The sequence below is a fragment of the Ischnura elegans genome, chromosome 1 (assembly GCF_921293095.1).
Source record: "Ischnura elegans chromosome 1, ioIscEleg1.1, whole genome shotgun sequence".
NCBI lineage: Eukaryota > Metazoa > Arthropoda > Insecta > Odonata > Coenagrionidae > Ischnura > Ischnura elegans.
Genome location: NC_060246.1, coordinates 8,073,941 through 8,097,914, shown reverse-complemented (window position 1 = coordinate 8,097,914; position 23,974 = coordinate 8,073,941). Strand labels below are relative to the sequence as shown.

The window sequence follows — 23,974 nt, the reverse complement described above, 5'->3', positions numbered from 1 at the left end:
AGGGAAAAGTATCCAGTGCTTAAACCATATGTAAATATTTTTATACCCAATGACCAAATTCTGATAAGCAATTATTGTGAACAATACAAAAAAATGATGTGTCTCACCCATCCTGTTGGAATTTGAAAGGTGCACGCTGGGAGGCGTGAGGTTCCTCGCCGAGGCCGAGAAGGTGGAGAGGATGGGGGGGCGCTGGGATGGAGCGAAGCCAAAGTGCGAGGAGTTGGGGCGGAAGTGGTGGAGGGGCTGCATGGGCTTCACCTGCATGGCGGCATCGTCCTCGCCCCCCCCACACACGACCCCCTCCTCCTCATCCTCCTCCATGATCTGCGCCCCTGCCTCCTTGGCCTGTTCGGATAGCACAGATTGTATAAAAGGACTCGCTCCCTTAAAACTCACATTCCTTCCCTTCCATCTGAAATATCAACAGCATTTTCATGGATGCAAAGTTAACTGTTGGAATTTCACGAGGACATTCCACACTTGCTTGAGTGCATCCATTTGGAAGAGGATGATAGTGATCTTCCAATTCATGCCAAAGGTATAAATACCACTTTTCCACAGTATCCCTCATTTCTATGCCAATGCATGCTCTTTCATACATCTGTTTTCCTCCAGGAAATAAGTACACAATTAGAACTTATAGGAAATATATAATTATGGCTTAGAAGGACCAAATTTGCATATGCAAATAAAAGCAATTATTATTATTAAAAAAAAACTTACAAAGGCAAGATATTTCAGTTGATTTCAATGGCAAAAACAATCTTAAAAACACTTATCCTTCAATTTACTGCCTCACATAGCAAAATAGAAATAATATTCAGAGTAGAAGGTAATATGTGTCGAATATTTCAGTACACATAGATACAAATGATACAAGATGTTGCTTTTCCAAGGTTTGTGTATGAGGGGCCAGTAGTAACTAGTGTTATTTGGATCACCCATAATTCCTATTTTATGACAAGATTAAGAAAAGGATTTGAACTCCTGCTTTTCATTGAATTAACTTCTTTGCAATGTTGATCAGTGGCGGATCAAGAGAGAGGCAAGGGGAGCTATACCCCCCCACTTTGAGCATCCAATTAACACTTGAGAAAATGGTAATTTTGTTCGAACCCCATGACTGCTGGGAGGTTACCCCCAGGGACAACACCTAGCCCTCACTTGCTCCTATCCTGGACCCACCATGGAAATTTAACTGAAAATTTGTAATATACCCTTTTGTAGAGGCACAGGAAAGAGAATCATAAATAGTTAGCCAAAATCCCTTGTTTGGATAAACACCAAAGAGAAGTAAAAACTTCACTGACCTTTCCCTTTTCATTGTAAGCTGCAAGTTCTGCTTTCCTCCTGCTCGATGGTGTGCCAGATTTCGTAAAGTGAGCGTCAGTTGGGCTCCCCACGTCACCATTCCTCCTCACAACGGAGCCATCAGGTGAAGTCACTCCCCTGCCATCATTGTTTGCGGCAGGTTGCTGCATCATAGGAGAGACCATGGCAATGCTCACCTCATCTTTGCCACCACCTGGACGGCCGAGTCTCCTCTGCTTTGGAAAGTTGGCAGTTATTCCACCCTCAGACATGAGGTCGCTGTTCTTCCTGCTTCCCATATTCCTCCCATCATCCCCACTCTGCTCTGACTCCACCCTCGTAGACGGACACACTTTGGCCGTTCCCTTGACTGCGGCTGTCGGTTTCGGGATGCCACTCCCTCCTAACGTGGGAGCCTCCTCTTCCCTCGGCGATGTCAAGAGCGCTTTGGGCTTAGGCCTCTGAACTGGACTGGGGCACGTGATCCTTGTCTGCTTTGCTGAATTGTCTACATCCAAGGGGTTCTGCTGCACCCCCTGAACCTCCACAGAACCGTTAGTCCTCATGGTAGGGTTATGCTTCTGACCACCTTCAGTGACAGAAAGGTCCTGATGGAGACTAGCTTTCGTCTCCTCCACAGTATCACTGTTTAGAATCACTTCTGACTCTGATGTTAGGCTCTCCAGACTCTTTTCCTCCACTGTTTCCAGTTGCCTTTCCCCACTCCTGAGCCCATCCAAACTATTTTCCTTCCTCACCTCAACTACCACTGGGGATGACCTCTGAGAAGCCGATGTGCTGACAGGTGTTCCAGACTGAGATCTGTCCTTGCCATCCGATTCCTCTTGGTTTGCACAGGATTCAACATTCACACTCTGAGATGCTTGTTTGACATCTACACCATGGTCCTGCCTGTTAACTTTACCATATATGCCACCGCCTACTACACGACTGGACGAATTTATCACTTGTGGCTCACCTTTACTAAACTTTTCGGAAACACCATGAGAATTGCCATACCTATTCGCAGGATGACTCCTCTCAATTTGCTCTCCTGTCCGATACGCAATGCTTTTCGCCTGCTGCTGTTGCTGCGCACCGTTCACATCACTAGCACTCCCATCCAACAGCCTCTCCGAGAGAGGATGATCCTCATGCGTGTCCACCACTCTCTCTGCGCTCCTCTCCAAACCCCTTTCCCCTGCCCTCAACACTTCTCCCGCCTTGACGAGTCTGTTCTTGTCACTGGGGGCACAGATTACACCAGGTCGGTGGGATTTGGGTGCAGACGGAGCGCGGGCAACAGAGGAGGACTGCCTGCTGGCAGAGTTTGACGCGAGCCTCGTATTTGACCCTGAGAGAGACTGAGACTCTCGAGAGAGCCTGCTGGCCGGGATGACCTCCCTCCTCCCTGAGCGTGGGTTGGGGATGCCCCCAGGATGGATTGCATTGGCTATGCTGATGTTGCTCGCTGAAACATTCGACTGGGGCAGGTCCTCCCTTCGTATTCCTTTGGGGGAATTACTCTGCTGCTCTTTCACTAATTTGGCTGAAATTAATGCAGATGCATGAGAAATGGCAATGGCGACTAAATACATAGTTTAATTGTATTCACTGTGAGAACACTAAAAAATACTGAACAGATCATTAGCCAAATCCAAATTATCACTTTAAAAACATAATTGTGAGCATTGGGCGATGCACAAGTGCTTAATAATTCTCATTTATTTCAGAAATCTAAAAGGAACTGTAAATTCAGCAAAATTTTCTGACATTGAATTACATTGTACATATTTTCTTTCTTTGACCTTATTAATTGATCCATGAATGCTATAACTGTAAAGCTAAACAGTTCAGATACTTCATGCACTGAAGGAACATGCATGATAAATTTAATTATAGGTAATTTTATTCCTATAAAAGTTCATCAATAAAGTAACCCAATTATTTTCTCACGACTCATTTTCTCTCTGTACTGTTCACGTCTCTTCTTCATGTCCGCCAATTCTTTATTTCACCATTCCCATTCAGGGTAACAAATAATTTTTTCCATTAAAGCATATGCATTAAACTCTCGTCAGTCCTTTTTTTGGGGGTCACATCATGTCCTCAATACAACTTTGAATTGCTCATGATTTCAAAGCGAATTTCACATATACGTTTTTGGAGAATGCTAGATGCCTATCCCACTGACATGGATAAATGTGAATACAGCTAAAATCGTTAGAATCATCTTCCAGCTGCTAGGCATAAAAATGAAATCCATCTAAATCAAAATGCCACATTGAAATGGTGTTGTCAAATTCAATTTGTGGAAATATAACTGAAAACCATAAGTATTCACACACATGGGCTGAAGTGGACAGCTATACTATACCTTACCTACCAAAAGGCAGAAATTACCTTAAGGTACAATATAGCCAAACAATAGAGAAATTCACAAGGATACCCCGTAATACAAAACGAATGCAATGATAATGGTATTAAAAACCTTGCAAATTTTTAAGAGTCTGGGGGGGGCACGTGCCCCCGTGCCACAGACAAAACTGCAAAATGCAAAAGCCAAACACTGAGAAATCTTCAAGCTAGCAATAAAATCTGTACTCCACTTGAAAACAGTATATCATATTTTGCAATACATCAGTAATGTAAGGTAAATTATAGGTAATTCAAATGAAGTAAATCACATATGCTTCTTGATGACTCAAATGAAAATCTGCATTTAGAAAAAATAGTTGAATCATAAAGAAAAAAATTACCAATTTCTTTTCCACTGCCATTGCTTGCTCTTCCAAATTTACTCTTCAGACCTCGAGTCGTGGAACGAGGGGAGTCTCCTCCCGATGACTGATTTTCTCGCGGTTCTGCATTTGACCTGGAAAAGAATACACATTGGAACAAAATATAAAGTGAGGACTAATACAAGATTGATTCAATCGCCTCAAAATCAATAGTGGAATAATTAATGGTAGTGCACATATGTGGTAAATATTCTCTTTTTGAGATTTTCTAGAGACCAATATTTTCTAGTCACTGGAGTTGCTGCTGTTGGAGTAAATCAAAGTGGTGTTATGTGGAAACAACTAGATACATTACTGGAGATCAGATATATAGGAATGCCACCATAGAGGTATTTAAGATGTTTTTGTGTGAATTTTAAGAGTGCAAATGATTTATGACCTTAGTCTCTTACACAAAAAAATATGAAAAAGTGTTCTAATGATTATGATATAAAATTTTCAAGAAGTTAAAGCCATTGCTGATATCTTGTCTTGGGTTTTTAGGCTAAAGGAATATAATTTCGACTGGATTGTTTGGGCTTTCAAGACACCACTTGGATATCGCTCATGAGCACTTTACCACCCAGTAAAGGCATGGCTATGAATACCCCTGCACATCCAGACAATGTTCCCGAGGCATTTGCGTGATAAGGCACATTAATATTTAGGTTGTCATTCTTAACTTGCCTTCATAATTTTTAGAATGAGGAACAATTTGGTGGGATAACAGTGTGTGCATGCGGATTCGACATTAAGTGAGGTTAGCTACAATGTGGCTGAATTCACTGCCAAGGGATGATCAAAACAATGGGGGGGGGCAAACCATGGCTGTTCAAGCTGTAGGTAAGATTTAAGCATGGAAAAGGTGAATGAAATCAACATTTTAAGGAAACTGTAACAGCACTGTTTTTAAAATTATTTGCTTGAAAAAATATTATTTTCCTTAAAGACATTTGCAATTTTTGCTTCTAGGTGGGACAACTGCCCCCTTCTGCCCCTCCCTGGGTATGACCATGTTCACAGCATCCATAAAGTCTTATGTACAGCAACACCACACAGGCAATGAAAGGCAAGCTGAGAGCAGCAAGAGTCATGATTAATTTGGTGCTCATAGAGGTCAACCTATAGGCCATTGCAGGCATGAGTTTCCAATAAGGTGTGCATGATGGGGAAGAATAACAGGAATGAGGAACTAAGAGATGAGGTTTGAAGGACATGATGAAGCTAAGCAAGACTTGTATCTAGATAAAAAAGAAATGAGATCAGATAATGGAGGTAGATGAGTTATTGCTGAGATACAGAGTGTGTTACGAAAGTAATGCAATTGAATTTCTTGCGCCGTTCCTATTGGTCGCAATGTTGTCAAACAACTTGGAGTAGGAGGGATGGGTGTTAAGCTTAGCCTCAAAACAAGACTCAGTACTCTCCAAAAAAAAATAGAATCAAAAATCGAGCAAAGTTTAAGTTTTGTGCTAAATTGATAAATATCTCTAGAAGAGACAAATAAAGTGATTTGCAAGGCTTAAAAGGACTCAGTTCTGTTGCTTTTCACAAGTTTCGCTCACACATAAAAAGGCAAGAATGAGCAAATCAATAGTGAAATTGGAGCTCATTGCCTTTTCCACCAGAATAGGAGTGGTCCATAAGGAGTTTATTCCTCAAGGACAGACAATTAACTCTGCCCATTACGTGGATGGGCTCAAAAGACTCTGAAAAATGGTCATCATGATGAGAAAAGACATCACTGCTAACTGGCTGCTTCATCTCAACAGTGTGCCTTGATACAAAGCCCTACAGGTCTGCAGTTTCCTCACCAAACACCAGGTTCAAACGCTGACCCAGCCCCCTATAATCCCGAAGTCACCCCAGCAGACTTGTTCCTGTTCTCTTGAGTTAAGGCAGTCTTTAAATGAACCCATTTTTTTGTCCATAGAAGAGACCCAATCACCAGTGATGAAGACCTTACGAGAGATCCCCAAAGAAGCCTTCTAGGCTCATGGCAGAATTGTTAAAAAAAAATATGTCGAGGCCCAAGAACAGTACTTTGATGAATTTAAAGTGTTTGTGCAAATCTGTTTCATGAATTACCTTTCCAAAATAATTGCATTACTTTCGGAATGCACCCTGTACATTACATTATATTTTAATCCATCCTAACTATGCATGTATATTATAGTAGATTATCTAAAAATACTTCGTAAAACACAACAAAATTTCAAAAAAATTGCATAAGGCAAGGAAATGACAATTATAATATGTAATATATAACTGATCGAGGATTCTTACACTGGTATTTGGTGAACAATTTGTTTTCCTCCTTGGTTAGTTGCAGCAGCATCACTGCAAAGACTAGTAGAGGAATCACTGCGTTCAGATCTCGCAGAACTAAACCCACTGGAGCTGGATGTCCTCTTGTTGCCTGAGCTGATCACACCTCCTATTTCAGAAAAAAAATGGAAAGTTCATTTTTACTAGGCTACTTAAGTAAAACTTATTCCTCTACTAATGTTCATGCTGAGACGCATTAGAAGATGTGGAACATGGTCTGCAGAGGTTTCCCTCAACACAAATAATGCAGAACATGGTTTTTGAACGCCTCCCAAATGGAGGTTCAACTTTGTTTTTTGAAATGCAAGAGAAATTCTTCAATCGCATAATGATTTTGTACACTGGGAATGAAACATGCCCAGGCACTGAGTACAGAACACACACCTAGATAGGATCTATTAACACTAGGAAGACGGGAGTTCTGGTCGGGAGTTGAATTTTACGCAAATCAAGGATTGAGAACGTTTTATATCCCTTTGCTGCCCGTAAAATATCGAAAGATTGAGCACAGGAAGTCACTATGCCTAGGTTTTGGAATACAGGTAGGAGCCCTTGGACAAACTGGCATTGAACGGGGTACTTGCTGGTTCAAAATGAATCAAATCGTCTACAAGACTAGCCTCTTGCTGATTATATGATATGCATATAATAGCATATAATACATATGATAGCACAAAAGAGCCCACGGGCAAGAGAAAAGTAGAAAGTAGCGCGAAAACAAGTTGTGACCCCCAGCCGTCCTTCTAGGTATAACATGTCATAAAAATTTAAAACAAAGCATAACAGTTGAATTTTCACAAATTTATCAAAATATAGACCAAAATGAATAAAGTGAAAAAGTTTCAAAATTAAAAAAAAATATTTAATTAAGAGAAAAATAAATTTGAATTCTAAAAATCGGTCAAATGATCCTCCCGTCCTTCTAGTGTTAACTGGTTCATGACCAGTTTTGTATGCCAGGGAATCCACAGAGAAATCACACAACCTATCGACAGGACTATTATGGAGAACTGCCTGGGGCCATCACAAATAATATAAACTGATTGGCCACACTTACACAGGAAAGAAATTGTCCTCTCTTCAGAAAATAATTGTTCCTTCCACACCAGTAATGGGTACAGAAAAAACTCAAGGGGCGCCACAAAAGAAATGTTGAGCTGCCCATACTTTTATCGTAATGAAAAATAATAAAGTTAAATTTAAGACAGTTATATTAAAACTGATTACATATACACATAAACAAGGCAATCGCCTCCTCCACCCCCCATGTGTATCCACCACTGTTCCAAACTCACCATCATACTCAACTTCTCTGGGGCAAAGATAACCAAAGCACATACACACACTTTATCCGTCTAGTACTCCATACTGCAGAAGGGATAATAACTGATAGGCTACAGTGTAAAGCACGGCTAAAATAAAATCAAGGAAGTAAACTTTATTTTTGCTGTTCCTGAAATGAGTGAGTTTAGGTTTCCACTGTAATAAGTTTAGAAACAGACTTAACGGATTGGATGATTGGAGCCAAATAAATGGCAATGTTACAGACAGCACTAGCTAAGGGTTCTAGGGTATATGAAGAGAGAAAATCGCTTAACCAGAAGAACACGTTAATTGACTATTGTGTGCATCAGGGTAGCAGAGTCAATTGATAAGAGCAACACTAAAAGGGTTAACAAAGACAAAACAGTCCATAAATTGTCAATGGATATGATTCACGCTAGATTGATGTACATACATGGTCCTCCATACCCTAAAGTTTGAGTAATCTCCATAGAATTCATCCATTCATTGTCCTTAACTTTCAGTCAGCTTCTTGACACCATTACAATCACTGCAGTCCATTTCAGCCCAATTTAGGCAATATTTTAGACACAAAAATAAGTGGGATCCCTATTTTGGAAAATTTTATGCTTGAATCCCAAATTGAGTTTGTAAATGGTAATCACAATAAAACAGTCATTCCACCAAACATGACTTCACTTACTTATGAGCTAAATTTTTAAATAACAGTACGATTTTAGCTAGTAATCCTTCTAAATAATACAATTTTTCTAGAAAATTGGATTGAAAAACTGTCCCATTCAAACAACATCATCTCTCATGTCTTAGAAGAGCTGTTTCATTCTTTGGTGTTAGGATCATCATTATTGATAACAATCTCTTAATTGGAAACTAAGTGTATTCTATAAATCCATACTGCTGACATCAATAAATCCAGATGTATGGACACCACTCCCTTGAAAGTTTCCAATTCAATTATCTACCTACATTTCCTTATGGTGAAAAAGTTGCATTACATATTTTTTGGACAGTTGATTGAGGTAGAGAGCTAAATGCTCAGCATATGACCCCTTACATCTCAACACCATTCCACGATATTACTGTTGTTACAGGTATTCTAGCAGTTAAGTTAGCTATACAAGAGATGTAATGCACCATCATTCCAACACTGAACTTCCATCTTCTGATACAACTTCAGGTAGGAACATCATGGATTCCCTGATGGAATTTTAGATAAAATAAATTAATATGATTGGAGAATTGCTTCAACATGAGAAAATTAACTAGGGTTCTGCATTCCATCACGTGGATTCCTTTGCAGAATTGATTGTGTCACATTAAATTCATGAACCTCAATATTAAAGAAAAACAAAAGCACTTCCATGAGTAACGTGAAACATTTTTAATAACATTGACTGTGGTTTTGTGTGCAATAAAGCCCTACCTTTCATAGAACTACCAAACAGAGACAAAATTCAGATGAATTGCCACAAGGAAAACATCATTAGGAGCAGGAACGAAAGCACAGACTCTTGCTATTAGAAGCATATGTATTAACAGACCTCTTGGCTATTGAGTAACCTATTGAAATTTGACCCAGGCTCATGTCACTAGATAAATGCCATAGTTAACTTGCAGGATGGTCTATAGCATATTAAAATAAACCTCTGCAATATTGCAAGAATTTCCAGAATTTTAGGTGGTGTATTAGAATGGAATTTCAACTCTGCAAAATGATTTATGGAAAACTTCCTTGTAACTTACCGACAATTTATGATAATCCATAATTATGCTGATTTACTTTAAGTAGTAATAAAGCTATAAAAATAATATTTCTAATTGTAGATACTACACACCTGAATCCCTTGAATTGTGCAGGGGAGAAATACATGACTTGTACATCTGCTGGAGACACATTGTAAATAGTGTACGTTTAATTGGTACGATTTATAGACGAAGAATTGGATTTAAGAGCATCTTTAGGGTAAAAATTGATTTAAAAAAATAAATATGTTTAGTTGGCAAACAAGGCATAGAATCTCATAATAGATGACATATTATGCTAGCAGAAAACGAAACGGCAAAATTTGCCATTCGAAAAAGCGATTGCAAAATCAGCTCTCTCATAATCATAAGCTGAACTCAGAGATCGTAAGCTGAATCAAGGAATCCATAAAAAGTACAGCCAATTGTAAAGGAAAGGTCTACCACATGTTTTTCTCCCTAATCCAGCTTGGCTTCAATAAAATGGAAAAAAATGATGGTATAGAAATATGTGTGTACCTCCAGTCCTGCTGCTTCTTTCCGTGTGCCCCTGCTTCTCTCTGCCGTTGAACAGTTTGAACTTTTCTAATACTGATGATGAGTTTCTGCCACCTTGCCCAGCCGTCACTTGCTGTTGCTGCTGCTGCTGCTGTTGGCCGTTTGGGTGGTTCTGGATGTGGTACTGGGGGGCGTGGCCCTGCTGCTGGCCAGGGTGCAGCCCCTGAATGATCTGCGAGTGGACGGGATGGCCCTGATTCGGAATACTGTGGCCACGGGCAGGAGATGATGCAAACCCTCCAGAGAGCCTGGCTCCGATTAGCACTCCATTCCTACAATTCAATGAATGAAGGCAACTCTCAATAAATGATGACGTTACACTCGAAATAACAACAAAGTCATGTAAGATTTCACTTTTTCCCGGCGTATGATGGCGGTGAATTCTTCTCGGGTTTCCATCCGGGTGAGCTCCATCTCCGTTGCTGCCGACTTTTCGATAGAATCCTACCTATCGGCCCTGATGACGATAGAAAAGGATTCTATCGAAACGTCGGCAGCGATGGAGATGGAGCTCACCCGGATGGAAACCCGAGAAGAATTCACCGCCAACAACAAAGTCATCTTATTTGTGAACCAAGTCCCACCATGCTTCACAATGGATTCTCATCAAGCTATTCAAGAAAGAGCTGTTATCAGCAGAGACAAAAATTAGATTACATAAAACGAAGACTCAACCAGTACATAAATGTGAAGTGTGGGCTTTCACAAAAAAAGAAAAACTCTCAGAACAAAATTTTAAGAAATATTTTCGACCCAAAGGTTGAAAGAGATAAACAGAGATTTGTTTTTACAGGAGAAGAGCATTGGAGAAATTTCCATCATGAAAAAATAGGGAGAGAGAATGTAGGACCAGAAAGCATAGCTTTAAAATGGTTTTCATGGAAGGGAGAGGGATAGATTTGGAGGGGGAGAGATTGTTAAGAAAGGACTTTATATTTTTGAGGGGTAGGAACCCTTTCCCCATAACGTACGATATGGACTGAGTAGAAACCCTCTATGCTGAAATTTCTGATTCATGTCCAATTGAACCATGGCTCAATTATCGGTAGGATGGAGTAGCTCAGTACCCTAGAGGATAATGTATTCTTCTCGGTAATCAAGATTTTTTCTCATTATTTTACTTGAAAGTTTGAAAAATCAAAATAATACATCATGACTTGTTTTCCCTTCCATTTCCCTTAAATTTCATCAGCCTCAAATAAAGCACATCACATAAACAAAATTCAAAGAGTTAAGTGATGATTCTTAAAACAAAACCTGTTAAAAACAAATCACAAAAAGGAAACTAGAAAGCTAATGAAGTGTTTACATTTTTTGGAGTTAAGATGAGTTCTTGAAACTTGGGAACATTTAAAATTACTTCCAGGTGTAATTTAAAGATCATCGTTTCAAAATTACAATCCAAATCAACCAAGGTCCACTTGTTGTTCAGTCTTGTGAATAATAACAAATCGGGAGAGAAATGAGAGAAGGTTCCAGGGGGCAGAGAGGATATAGAGTGCACGCCATAATCGTAATCTGATACTGCTGTTCAAAATTAACTATGGTCAAGCACAAATAATATAGCCATAATTAATATTTTCATCCGTCGCCATCATAGAATCACTAGCAGTATCGATTTGAGTGAGCCAGTGAATGTATGGTTTTCCCGACGTATCTGTTGCAGGAAAGTTTAACTGGAAAAATTTTCGAAGAACGGCATTCGGAAGATCCCCTGAGGATGATCAGCAAGTCGCGGATCGAAACGTCCGGAGACATGGACGACATCAACCGGTGGAAAACCCGAGAAACTTTTCTGCGAGTCAGAGGATGTTTACCATATTGCTTTTTAACCGACTCTGGGTAACATTGCCCCTGACATGCGTGATCTATGACAAGGTTTCCTGAGACGCACCAAGAGAACTTGCCACACAATCTGCTCGGAGAAAAACTGACTCACAAGATGGAGACTGGATGAGGATGCTTTCCTTTACCACCGATGTCAACTTGCACAGCACAAGGAGAGGAGAGAGAGAGAGGCGCCCCCTTTCTTACCTGCCCTGTTGCAGTTGGTGGAGGGCTTGCTGCTTGTCGACTGCAGCGTTGGCTGCCCCGCCGCCCGCACCAGAGCTCCTGGGCGTGGGGATGAAGGAGTGCGGAGGCGCGGCAGCCGAGGAGGGCGACGGCTGAGCGTGGCTGATGAGCGCGGGACTCGTGGAGCGGGAGCTGCTGGCGGAAGACGCGGCCACACCTGAACCAAGGGGAGAGAGAGAGAGAACACGGTCAAAAGGATAATAACTCATTTTTAACAGAAAAAAATATTTCCAGGGGTTTACAAAATATTTCGAGGGGGTTTGAATGAAATTCCAGTCATTAAATCCTTGGAAATGAGTCGAGGGTTAAAAAAATAGCCCCATTTAAAGTTACTCATTCAATATTGCAATAGGTTAGGAACGTGTGTCGATTAATATTTTGTAGCGGAACAACTACTTGTGGTTGCAGTAGCAATCAAACTTTCGGAAATATAATTACTAGTGATGGGTCGATTCCAAAATTTTATCGATTCCGATCCCGATTCCGATTCTGACATTTCGATTCCGATTCTACCGATACCGATTCCATCGATTCTGACACCATAGGCTCCAAGAAAAATATCACTTAATTTCAGGCAACAAGACAACCACTTAATAAAATATTACTCTGTGAAAGAATCAGTTGACAAAAGCATCTTTCATATCATCACTATGTAATTAAAATATAATAGCTAAATTTCAAAACAGAACATGCCTGAAAAGTGTTACCTCATAGGTATTACTTTAGAATATTAGCACTCATGTTTAAATTTAAAATAAAAGTATCTCCTTTTATATCTATCTTTAATGAAAATATCTTATCATTATCAATAATGTCTCACAAATTTAGTCTCCTTTTACAGACTTTACATTTTTTGCTCAGAAAGCAAAGCATCTTCACTCTGTCAGGATAAAGCCTGTTTCGTTTAACATCACATATTTTTCCTGCCGAACTAAAAAGTCTTTCACTGAACACAGTGGATGGCGGTATGGCAAGAAACCTCTTCGCTAATACTTTCAACCTTGGATAGGAGATAAAAGTCTCCCAGTATTACCCAAGGAAGGAATTTGGTGGTGCATTCATCTCTGATAACTACGCTTCCACTTCAGCTTCAACAGTGTTTGCTATGGTGACTTTGGGTACTTTTCCAAATGTATCACTGTATCTTGACCATATACCTGTCACAGGCTCCCTAGTCTGAATTTGCTCCTTCGAAATATAATAGGGATGTGCAAGTAGCACTTTTTGATCCCGAGTCGAGTTGAAAATTACTCGCGAGTATTGAGTCGAGTATGATAATTTCTGAACCAGGCAATACAGCAATGCATACTACAATATATTCTACTCTAATTTTCTATGATGAATGTCTAGCCTAGTAATGTAAGAAGGAAAATATAATGAGGATCGTTGATGGTTATTGTCAGAAGTAAGCGGTGAATGAAAATTAATGTCTCTTCAATAGTTCCATTGGCACAATTGAAATTAGTTGACCCCAAGTAATACGTCGACCATATATATGTATCCTAACTACAAGGGAGAGCCCTGAGTACAGTCATTTTCACAGCTATAATAAAGATTACATACTACGTATATGAATCATGTAATATTTGGCCCTTTCAAATTCTCAAGCAGAAAAACCAATTATTCTACATGCTCAGCCAGCAGGTTTTGACGCCTCCATGTTACAGTATTACTGCCTGCAGAAAATTGCCTTTTGGTACACACTTGTGTGACTGGGCAAGTACTTTCCTACCAAAATTGAAAGATTTTGGAAACATAGGAATTTTTATTAAAAATTGTATCAACGATTTTAATGGATCTTGAATCTTCATGGAATTCAAGTGTACAAAGCGAACGAACTATAGAACTAAACTTTAGTTTTGTAGAGCCAAAAAAAATTCTATACTTCTCACATCATTTAATCAACTTTAAAAACTCTTGTTTTTTTAAGTTCAAGAAAGAAACTGAACGCAACAAATGATTATCACATCGGACGGATGCAGTTATAAAAAAGGCTAAAAGAGCCTTGTGATGTGAAAACTCCCCTTTCCACGCGACTCATCTCGGCGAAGATGGAAAGGGAATAAGGGTATCGGTTGTTACCTTTCACGGAAACAGTTCATTTTTCTCTCTCTTAAGCATGCCGAGTTTATCTCTTCTCTTTACTTCAATACCCGAGAAATATTTCTTATGCGCGGGATGGTTCTGAAAAATATCCAATCCTTTTATTTTTTACTATTTTTTTTCACTCGAGTAATGCGCTAAACGGTCAAGTCGATCTATACATAATCCTTTTTAACATCCTCGGTTTAGTATTTTAAGTCAATGAAGACGATTATCCATGCTTTAAATGACGATTTTAAAGACTAAAGTTTTAAAAAAGTTGAAAAATCGGCCTTAGTTATCGAGCCTTAGAGTTCCGCGGCGTGTAGCTCAGCCTTGACGCACGATTGAAAAATCGCTCTTATTTCTTTTGTCGCAAACTTTTTTTCCAAGATTTCTACTTAGTACTTTTTAAAAATTTCTACTTTATATTGTGGTTCAAATTTTCCGAGTTACATTTTTCGTAAACGGAAGATAATGTCTAATTTATGTCAAATTTCACGGGAAAAACGGGTCGGCCATTTTGCGTTGTAAAACCAGGCAGATGAGAACCAAAATCTTCAAATGTCATCGAAAGTAGAGGCAAAGCACCAGGGCAAAGGAATATTGCGTTTTTTATTCCATTAAACTTATACCAACGCAACACCACCTGGATAAATTCAAAGATTTTTTGAGGAAAAATGATATCTCGCGTGGCATTGAAAAATTGGTCATGTATGGGCCACTGTATCTCACTAAAGGGTCGCATTTATGTAAAATGGCATATAAATCTATATCTGGTAATGATTTATGAGTATTGACGCCAATTTTCAAGTCTCTATCCCCAAAAAGGTCATTTTGGACTTTATTCCAGCTTTTTCCGATTTCGGACCAGTGTGCGCTGGGTCGGAAGACGATCGGCCGCCGTAAAGGTATTCGGCGCCCACGCCGACAACTATAGTGTATTCGGCAAACTGAAACTACCAGGCCAAGGCATTAGAATGACTTATCGGCTTTAAAAACTGTATTATTACATGAGTTTCACGATAGCGTTTCCTGTCGACAGATTGCTGGACCTACTAGCCTCGAAAGCTCTGTAACCTTAACTACTCGACTCGATCGACGTTCGTAATGCTACTCGAAACGCTCGAGTACTCGCACAAGATATGTGTTTTTTTATTACGATTACGTGGCGCGAAAATTCAAATGACTTTTGGAAACGCGGTCGTATATAAATTTGTGCTTTCAAGTACTACTGGAATCGGAATCGATTTTTCACCATGGCAAGTAATCATTTTCGATTCCGGTTCTTGGCCGAGAATCGAGGAATCGAAGAATCGAGGAATCGAACCGACCCATCACTAATAATTACATTAAATACTGGGTCCTGCTTACAACCTGTATTGTTCAGTTTAGCAGGACCAAAATTTGGACCTATTTTTATTTTTGCGGGTGCTTTTTTCTTTTATCAAAATTTATATATTCCATGGCTTTTGTTGAGGGTTTTTTAATGACTGTGCAGTGAAAATGTCTAATTCGTTTCAAGTTCATCTCTGCTTGTATTTCTATAAATAACTCGTAGCAATTGAAAAATTGAATGTACGAAATAAGTCTAATTAACCAAAATGACGAGAAAACTTCCTTCCAGCGGAGAGAATTGGTTCCGAAGTAAACTTTCGCTTATGAGTATTCGCGAGTTAGCGGTAAGTACTCGAAAAAAACACTAATCCTGAAAGCCATAGTTGTCCGTAAGCAAGATATGTCCATAAACGGAAATTTGAATTTCCATTGTAATCTAAATATATTCGGAGAGGCTAATGCGCAGGCACCTATTTCATTGTATTTTTACCCTGCATTGATGCAATTTTGATGCAACATTTTGCCGCACGAAAATGAAAAACACGTTTTTTAAATTCAGAAACCTAGAAAATCGTAGTTCTGCTCTAAAAATCTGCTCTTAGTTCTTTAGCACAAAATAATGACACCTCCCATCAAACGGCAAACATCCCTTCTCTGTATAAAATTCAACTGCTGCGGGGAAATGAATCTCATCCATGTCAACTAAATGGCCACAACGATTGTCCCACAGCAGAGGCAACATGAGGCTTTGGGTATAATTTTTGTGTTTTTTTTGGAAGAAGAAATGGAGGAGCTGACCCGGTGCGAAACCCGAGAAAACTTGACTGCATGAGGCTTTGGGATTCAGGGCGTCATTGCGGAGAAGAGATGGCAGCACACGTCGCGCCTACTTTTGCCTGACGGTCATGACGAGTGGAAGAGACAGAGTCAAGGCATCGTATGACAAGCGGTGTGGATTCTCCACCAGGGCCACGGCATGTGTTCTCATAAATCAAGCATTCAAATTGGTTTGCGAAAGTCCCGTCTCGCGTCACTGACGGACAGAGCGGTCCGAATTTAACGGAGAAATAAGCTGGTCGTGATTAAGGCTGTTAACCAGTATTTATCAGTGTAATGATTGGATCTATCAAAGTCGTTGCTTTTAAAATCCATCCCTCGCGATTGCAAAAACTCTTAAGTATGCGGGAAAGCTAACCGTAAACTTGGATTTGTATAAAGAATTCTCGGTGAATGCCCAAAAAAGGTGAAAGAAATAAGCTACCTGACTCTAGTGAGGCCTCACTTGGAATATGCTGTTAGCATGTGGGACCCTTACGAGGTAGGACTATTAGCTGAAATCAATCGAGTACAGCGCAGGGCGGCCAGATTTGTGATGAGTTGTTACGAAAAAAGTGCAGCGTTTCCAGTATGTTACACGAGTTAGGATGGGAATCTTTACAGGAGCGTAGATCGAAGTATAGGCTTAACTTACTTAGGAAATTCGAAGAAGATATTTTCTCAGACGACGTGAATCATATCCTTCGTTTACCATCGTACTATAGTAGACGCGATAATGAGAATAAAATAAAAGAAATAGACTGCAAAAACAGAGAGATTTAAAATGTCATTCTTCCCTCATACTATTACGGATTGCAACGTTGTCTCAATTGACAGGATAAATGGCGTCGCTCGCTAGGATCACTCATTGCATGTTTTTTCATAGTTCTAACCTTGCATGTATTTTCTCTAGGAATTACTAACCATTAGCAAATTTTTTTATGAATAAGCATGTATATTTTTCTAGTGTGCGTAATATTTCTATGACCGTGCGGTGTGCATGTGGCGGTCCTCTTGCATGCTACATGTTGGTGATTTGTCACCCACTGCCAAACATCCTAGAGGTGGCTCTCAAGGTATTATGTAGATGTAGATGAATTGAGAATCCGCTCTGCTATCGTGGCCTCGCTGCGGACATTTTCGAAAACCGATTGAAAAAGCGCGCAAAGTGCACAGATTCAAAATTGGACTCGGCACCGTGAGACGACGGGAGGTAACGGCAAGATAAACTGACCAATCCAGTGCCTTTATTCCTAGCGGAGAAACGCAGAGTGAGGATCTTGGGACGGGAAGGCGGGTTGAACACAGGACTCGGATAAGCAGCCGTCCAGACTCGCGCCCTCTTCGAGCGGAGAGGATTTGCACTCACGGAGCCTCTGGCAGCGGGACGCTCGGCTCCTTGGAGTAGGGAGCACGAAATGACACACGAGCCCGTCGTGACGCATCGATTCAGTTTCCTTTGGAGAGTCGACCTTGAGAGGGCGTCCACTCGCGTTCCTCGAGAGGCACTGGTTTATTTTCGGCCCTTATATTCCAAGAAACTCCAGAAAACACACCCGAGAGCAAATATTTCAAAGAGTACTTGCCCTGTCTGGCACCCAGATGTGCTGTCTCGGATTTGAATTCCGTGGAAGAGGAATGTTTAGTTCAAAACAGACTTACTTGACTTACTTACAGAACTCAACATCAAGTAAGACGAAATTCCTCCTCGCGTATATAGAGAACTAGCCTCAGAAATTGCCCCCTACTTGCATTTAATATTCAGTAAATTCATCAAGCAACACGAAGTACCTAATGACTGGAAAATCGCTAATGTAACGCCAATATTCAAAAGTGAAGACAAGGAACATCCATCTAATTACAGACCGGTATCTTTAACGTCCATCTCATGCAAAGTCCTTGAACACATCGTAGTCATCTCAGTAATGAAACACCTCGACGCGCAAAACTTATTAATGAGAACTCAACATGGATTCAGGAAAAGCAGATCATGCGAAACCCAGTTAGCGCTTTTCGCCCACGATATTTTAGTCTCCAGAGAAGATAACATTCCAGTAGACACGATTTTTCTTGATTTCAAAAAAAGGCATTTGATAAAGTACCCCACGGAAAGTTAATAATAAAAATGAAATCTTATTGTCTAGATGAAGATGTCATTTCCTGGATAAGAGAACTTTTGAGCGACCGCGTCCAAAGAGTAGTATTAGACGGTGCAGTCTCCAATGAGGTTGGAGCACGGTTGGAGTCACTTCTGGCGTCCCTTAGGGTAGTGTCATAGGCCCACTCCTATTCCTTCTTTGCATAAACGACATTGGCGAAGTAGTATGTACTCAGTAAGTTACCATTATTTGCAGACGACGCTGTAGTTTACAGAGAAATCCGTTCCAGCAAAAATAAAGATGAACTTACGAATGACATTGCTGCTATCCAAGCGTGGTGCGATGCAAGGCAGTTAGAATTAAATTTGAAAAAATGCGTCGTAATAAATTTCTGGAAGAAGAATAACTCCCTACAACGTAGCTATATAATTCGGGGTACCCAATTAGAGACTGTTGAATCCGTGAAATATCTAGGAGTTAGACTCAATAATGATCTATCGTGGAATAAACATATTCGAGAAATAACCGGTCAAGCTAATCGTAAAATGGGTTTTGTTAAAAGAATATTAGGAAAGTGCGACGACAAAGTGAGAGAAATTAGCTACTTTTCCCTCGTTAGACCACATTTAGAATACGCTGCCAGTGTTTGGGACCCTCATGAAAAAGGCTTAATAACAGAGATAGAACGCGTGCAAAGAAGAGATGCCAGGTATGTGAAAGGTCGTTACGATAGTCTTGTTAGTGTAACTGACCTCTTAGATAAACTCGGATGGGAATCTCTGTCGGACCGTAGATTGAAAAATAGACTAAACCTTTTAGACAAATCCAAAAGCAGTGTCTTTTCTGACGAAGTTAACCATATCTTACGGACGCCAACATACTACGGAAGATCAGATCATATAAATAAAATAAAAGAGATAGATTGTAGAACAGACAGATTCAGAGCGTCATTTTTTCCACGATCGATAAGAGATTATAACGGCAGCGATGGAACTCCTAGATAGATTGCATGACTTGTAGTGTAGCCAACTAACCTATGTAAAACTTAATGCATATTTCTTAGTTTTATTATTATCTCCAACAGCATATGGTAGTATAATTTGTTAGCATACGTGACGTTTTTTGGACGGTGTGGTGTGCATGTGGGAGTCCAATTGCATGCTGCATGCTGGTGATTGATCACCCCCTGCCAAACACCCTAGAGGTGATTCGCAGGGTATTATGTAGATGTAGACGTTTCCTCCGATCTTGTACTTGCAGTGATCGGTGGGCACATTATCTCTTCTTGATAAGTCCTACTCTTGGATGAATAATTATTCTTGTATGTTTCCATTTAATTTAAAGAAGTTTAAGAAAACTCACTACTAGTCAGCGGTCGTCGCTGTCGTCTTACTCACCCCTCTCACTAAAATTACTTGTTTTTAATATATGACATTCGGTCGGATAATATACGTAAAAAGGACACACGACGACTTGGTTAAAATTTGATCATTCCAGGAATATGAATCCTGACATTTTACATCCTAGAGCTGGTCTTTTTAAAGGGTTTCGTCCTCCAGTTCTGACAAGGACCATGGATTCTACCAATAATTCATACCAATGCGACCAAGAACTTTTCTCGCTTCACAACCCAAACTTGCTGCTCATATCTTTCTTCCGTTTCCCCCTCGATAACATCTACTCCAATATCCCTCATGCCTTCACCTAAACATAAGACCTAAGGTTGGAGTTCGAGTAGACGACACATATGGCCCTTAACGAATTCAGGACCAGCGTCAATGCAACCCATGCCTGTCTGAATATTGGATGACTCAAGTATTCTAGCGGCTTATATAGGTTGGAATGGAGAATATGCCCATTACTGCGGCCATCTTCCCTCCCTTCTTGGACTCCCATCTTAAAAATTCACGATTAAGGCCTTCCATCATGTCAGTAAATCCTAACTGATGAAATAATATGACAGACCGCGTTGATGAGCTAGCAAAATCAACAGCTAAGTTCCATAAAGAAATAGAGATTAAAGTATTAGTAATTTGTACTGCTCTAATATTTACCACGAGCAAAAAAATAGTCTTTGCGATAGATAGTTGGGAATGAAGCACAAATAGCGATAATACTTTAATTTCATCACGAATCTTAGCGCCATTATTTTCTTCAAGAAACTTCAAATATTTTTCAAACCTCTACAAGACTTCACAGACTGGGGATGGGGACAAGTAATTATAAAACTTCACTTACAGCCCTTACTGGGATGGAAACTATGCGAGATCGCATAAAAATGTCGGCCGTGTCCGGAGTGTTCAGAGGAAAAAAATTGACAATGGTGTTGCCAAATACTGAGTGGGACCATCTTTCATCGGCGGGTGATGGGCAGGGGGGGTGGGGAATTATTGGGGGTGGGAGGCAGCCAAATTCGCAAACGTGAAATCCGGATGGGCTCAAGGCGAATGACGTCATCCAGATGGGAAGCAGGGAGAGGAGAAGGATCCATAAAAAATGCGAGAGACTTGCATTAATCCGCGCAACTATCGTAAAACACAGAGAGAGAGGGAGTGGTGAGAAGGAGATCCAAATAGTTACACGTCCAGATGACCCGCTATCCAGATTGAAAACAGAGCACTAAACGGGGTAACGTTCTCATGGGATTAAAGGGAATGCGTTGGAATGAAGTACTCACATATTATTCACAAATTCGATGACTTTTTAGGTAATTAAATGAAATCAGCTTTACATTTTGGGATCAAGAGTGAATGCATTCGCTACTGAAAAAGCGAGAAATACACCTATCAAACAAAAATCAAGCATATGAACCCCATATCCAGCACTTCATAGTATTTTACTAGCACTTGATAACATTTCAGAGGGGTTCAAATTATTTTCAGATCCGAGTTACATTTGTACATTAATACATTTACCACAAAAGGATCTATTTAATGCCAAGAAATGTAAAAATAAAGTGTTCGATGAATTACATTATGCATTAATTGCATCCTATATAGGATGTTGTTAGTAGAGTAGCTATAATTTATATGGGAAAAATAATCCAGAGCTGAAAATAGAGCAAATTTAATAAGGGATAACTTATATGTATGCAGTTATTTACGATAAGAAATGCTAATAGATTCTGTGGGAAAACCGCGGAGTTCTGCCACAGAATCTTTCCTTCCCAATCACTTCCTAATCACAGAATTTTACTTCCCAAAATTCGAAATGCGTACAGAAGAATTAACAGTCACTGATTGTCTCAATATATTATTCCGTTCAGCCATTTTATCCGATCGAGCGATAGTCCTTGGTAATTGGGTTTCGCAGCTAGTTCATTTAATTTTAGAAAGTATTCAATTTTGGTGCGCATGCGTGTGAAATTAGAATCGAATTAACTGAGCTGCTTTTGGGTGAATTTCACCGCGTTGAGTTGTGTATGTAAATCCATATTTGGTCGCCAAGACCCTTGACCACAATTCATCCTTTCGCTCTCAAGGCCATTTCCGGTTACATTACCAGAAATATAAATCCCGATTCCGGAATGAGACTGGGAGAAGAGACAAATTATGATGCTCACGAGCACGAGTGTCAATAATGAAGTACACATTTTGGTTTAGAAATTAATTTGATATAATTTTAATAAACAGTTTAATATAAATTTTATCGTGCATCAATTATAACAAACAAGCATTATTAGATATGATAATTTACATGGAATAAAAAATGGAGTCAATTTAACGGCATATTGAGCGTTTTCAGGCTAAACCGAAAGCCGATATATCGGCACCTCAAGCGTCTAAGGGTTAAAATATTCTCTTTCTCTGTAATGCTGTCCTCATCACCGAAAGCAAAAGAAAAGATGGTAAGTTACTAGTGATGGGTCGGTTCGATTCCTCGATTCTTCGATTCCTCGATTCTCGGCCAAGAACCGGAATCGAAAACGAGTACTTGCCAAGGCGAAAAATCGATTCCGATTCCAGTAGTACTTCAAACAACAAAATAAACGACCGCGTTTCCAACAGTCATTTGAATTTTCGCGCCACGTAATCGTAATAACAAAACACATATCTTCTTGGGATGTGCGAGTACTCGAAAATTCAAGTCGATCGAGTAGTTGGTACTCGACTCGAGCATTCCGAGTCGCATTACGAATGTCGAGTCGAGTAGTTAAGGTTACAGTGCTTTCGAGGCTAGTAGGTCCAGCAATCTGGCGATAGGAAGCGCTATCATGAAACTCATGTAATAATGCAGTTTTTAAAGCCGATAAGTCATTCTAATGCCTTGGCCTGGTAGTTTCAGCTTGCCGAATACACTATAGTTGTCGACGTGGGCGCCGAATACCTTTACGCCAGCCGGAGCGGCCGATCGTCTTCCTACCCGGCGCACACTAGTCTGAAATCGGAAAAAGCTGGAATAAAGTCCAAAATGACCTTTTTGGGGATAGAGACTTGAAACTCAGCGTAAATACTCATAAATCATTACCAAATATTGCTTTATATGCCATTTCACATAAATACGAACCTTTAGTGAGATACAGAGGCCCAAGCATGACCAATTTTTCAATGCCACGCGAGATATCGTTTTTCCTCAAAAAATCTTTGAATTTATCCAAGTGGTTTTGCGTTGGTGTGAGTTTTATGGAATATAAAACGTAATATTCCTTTGATCTGGTGCTTTGCCTATACTTTCAATGACTTTCGAAGATTTTGGCTCTCATCTGTCGGGTTTTACAACGCAAAATGGCCGACCCGTTTTTCACGTGAAATTTGACATAAAGTAGACATTATCTTTCGTTTACGAAAAATATAACTCGGAAAATTTTAACCACAATATAAAGTAGAGATTTCTAAAGAGTACTAATAAGAAATCTTGAAAAAAAAGTTTGCGAAGAAGGAAATAAGAGCGATTTTTCAATCGCGCGTCAAGGCTGAGCTACACGCTGCGGAACTTTAAGGCTCGGTAACAGGCCGATTTGTCAAGTTTTTTAAAACATTAGTCTTGAAAATCGTCATTTAAAGCATAGATAATCGTCTTCATTGACTTAAAACACTAAACTGAGGATGTTAAAAAGGATTATGTATAGATCGACTTGACCATTTAGCGCATTACTCGAGTGAAAATACTAAGGATTGGATATTTTTTGGAACCATCCCACGCATAAGGCCTCGGGTATTGAAGTAAAGTGAAGAAATTAAGTCAGCATGCTTAAGAGAGAGAAAAAAGAACTATTTCCGTGAAAGACAACAACCGATACCCTTTTTCCCTTTCCACCTTCGCCGAGGTGAGTCGGGCGGTAGGGGGAGTTTTCACACCACAAGGCTCTTTTAGCCTTTTTTATTACTACGACCGTCCGATGTGATATTCATTTGTAGCGTTTAGTTTCTTTCTTGAACTTAAAGCAAGAGATTTTAAGGTTGATTAAATGACGTGAGAAGTATAGCATTTTTTTTGGCTCTACAAAACTAAAGTTTAGTTCTATAGTTGTTCGCTTCGACCACTTGAATTCCATGAAGATTCAAGATCCAAAAAAATCGTTGATATAATTTTTAATAA

General features: G+C 39.8%; 1 protein-coding gene across 1 annotated transcript in view; it reads right to left on the bottom strand.

Moving 5' to 3' along the window:
- LOC124154268 (protein sickie) overlaps positions 1 to 23,974 on the bottom strand; it is a 1,153,386-nt gene that overhangs the window by 452,877 nt on the left and 676,535 nt on the right. The window contains exons 6-11 of the mRNA XM_046527895.1: positions 12,063 to 12,258; positions 9,990 to 10,300; positions 6,381 to 6,531; positions 4,074 to 4,189; positions 1,314 to 2,863; positions 108 to 348 (exon numbers count right to left, since the gene is read on the bottom strand). Coding sequence (XP_046383851.1) covers positions 108 to 348; positions 1,314 to 2,863; positions 4,074 to 4,189; positions 6,381 to 6,531; positions 9,990 to 10,300; positions 12,063 to 12,258 — 2,565 coding nt within the window. The remainder of the gene's footprint in view (positions 1 to 107; positions 349 to 1,313; positions 2,864 to 4,073; positions 4,190 to 6,380; positions 6,532 to 9,989; positions 10,301 to 12,062; positions 12,259 to 23,974) is intronic.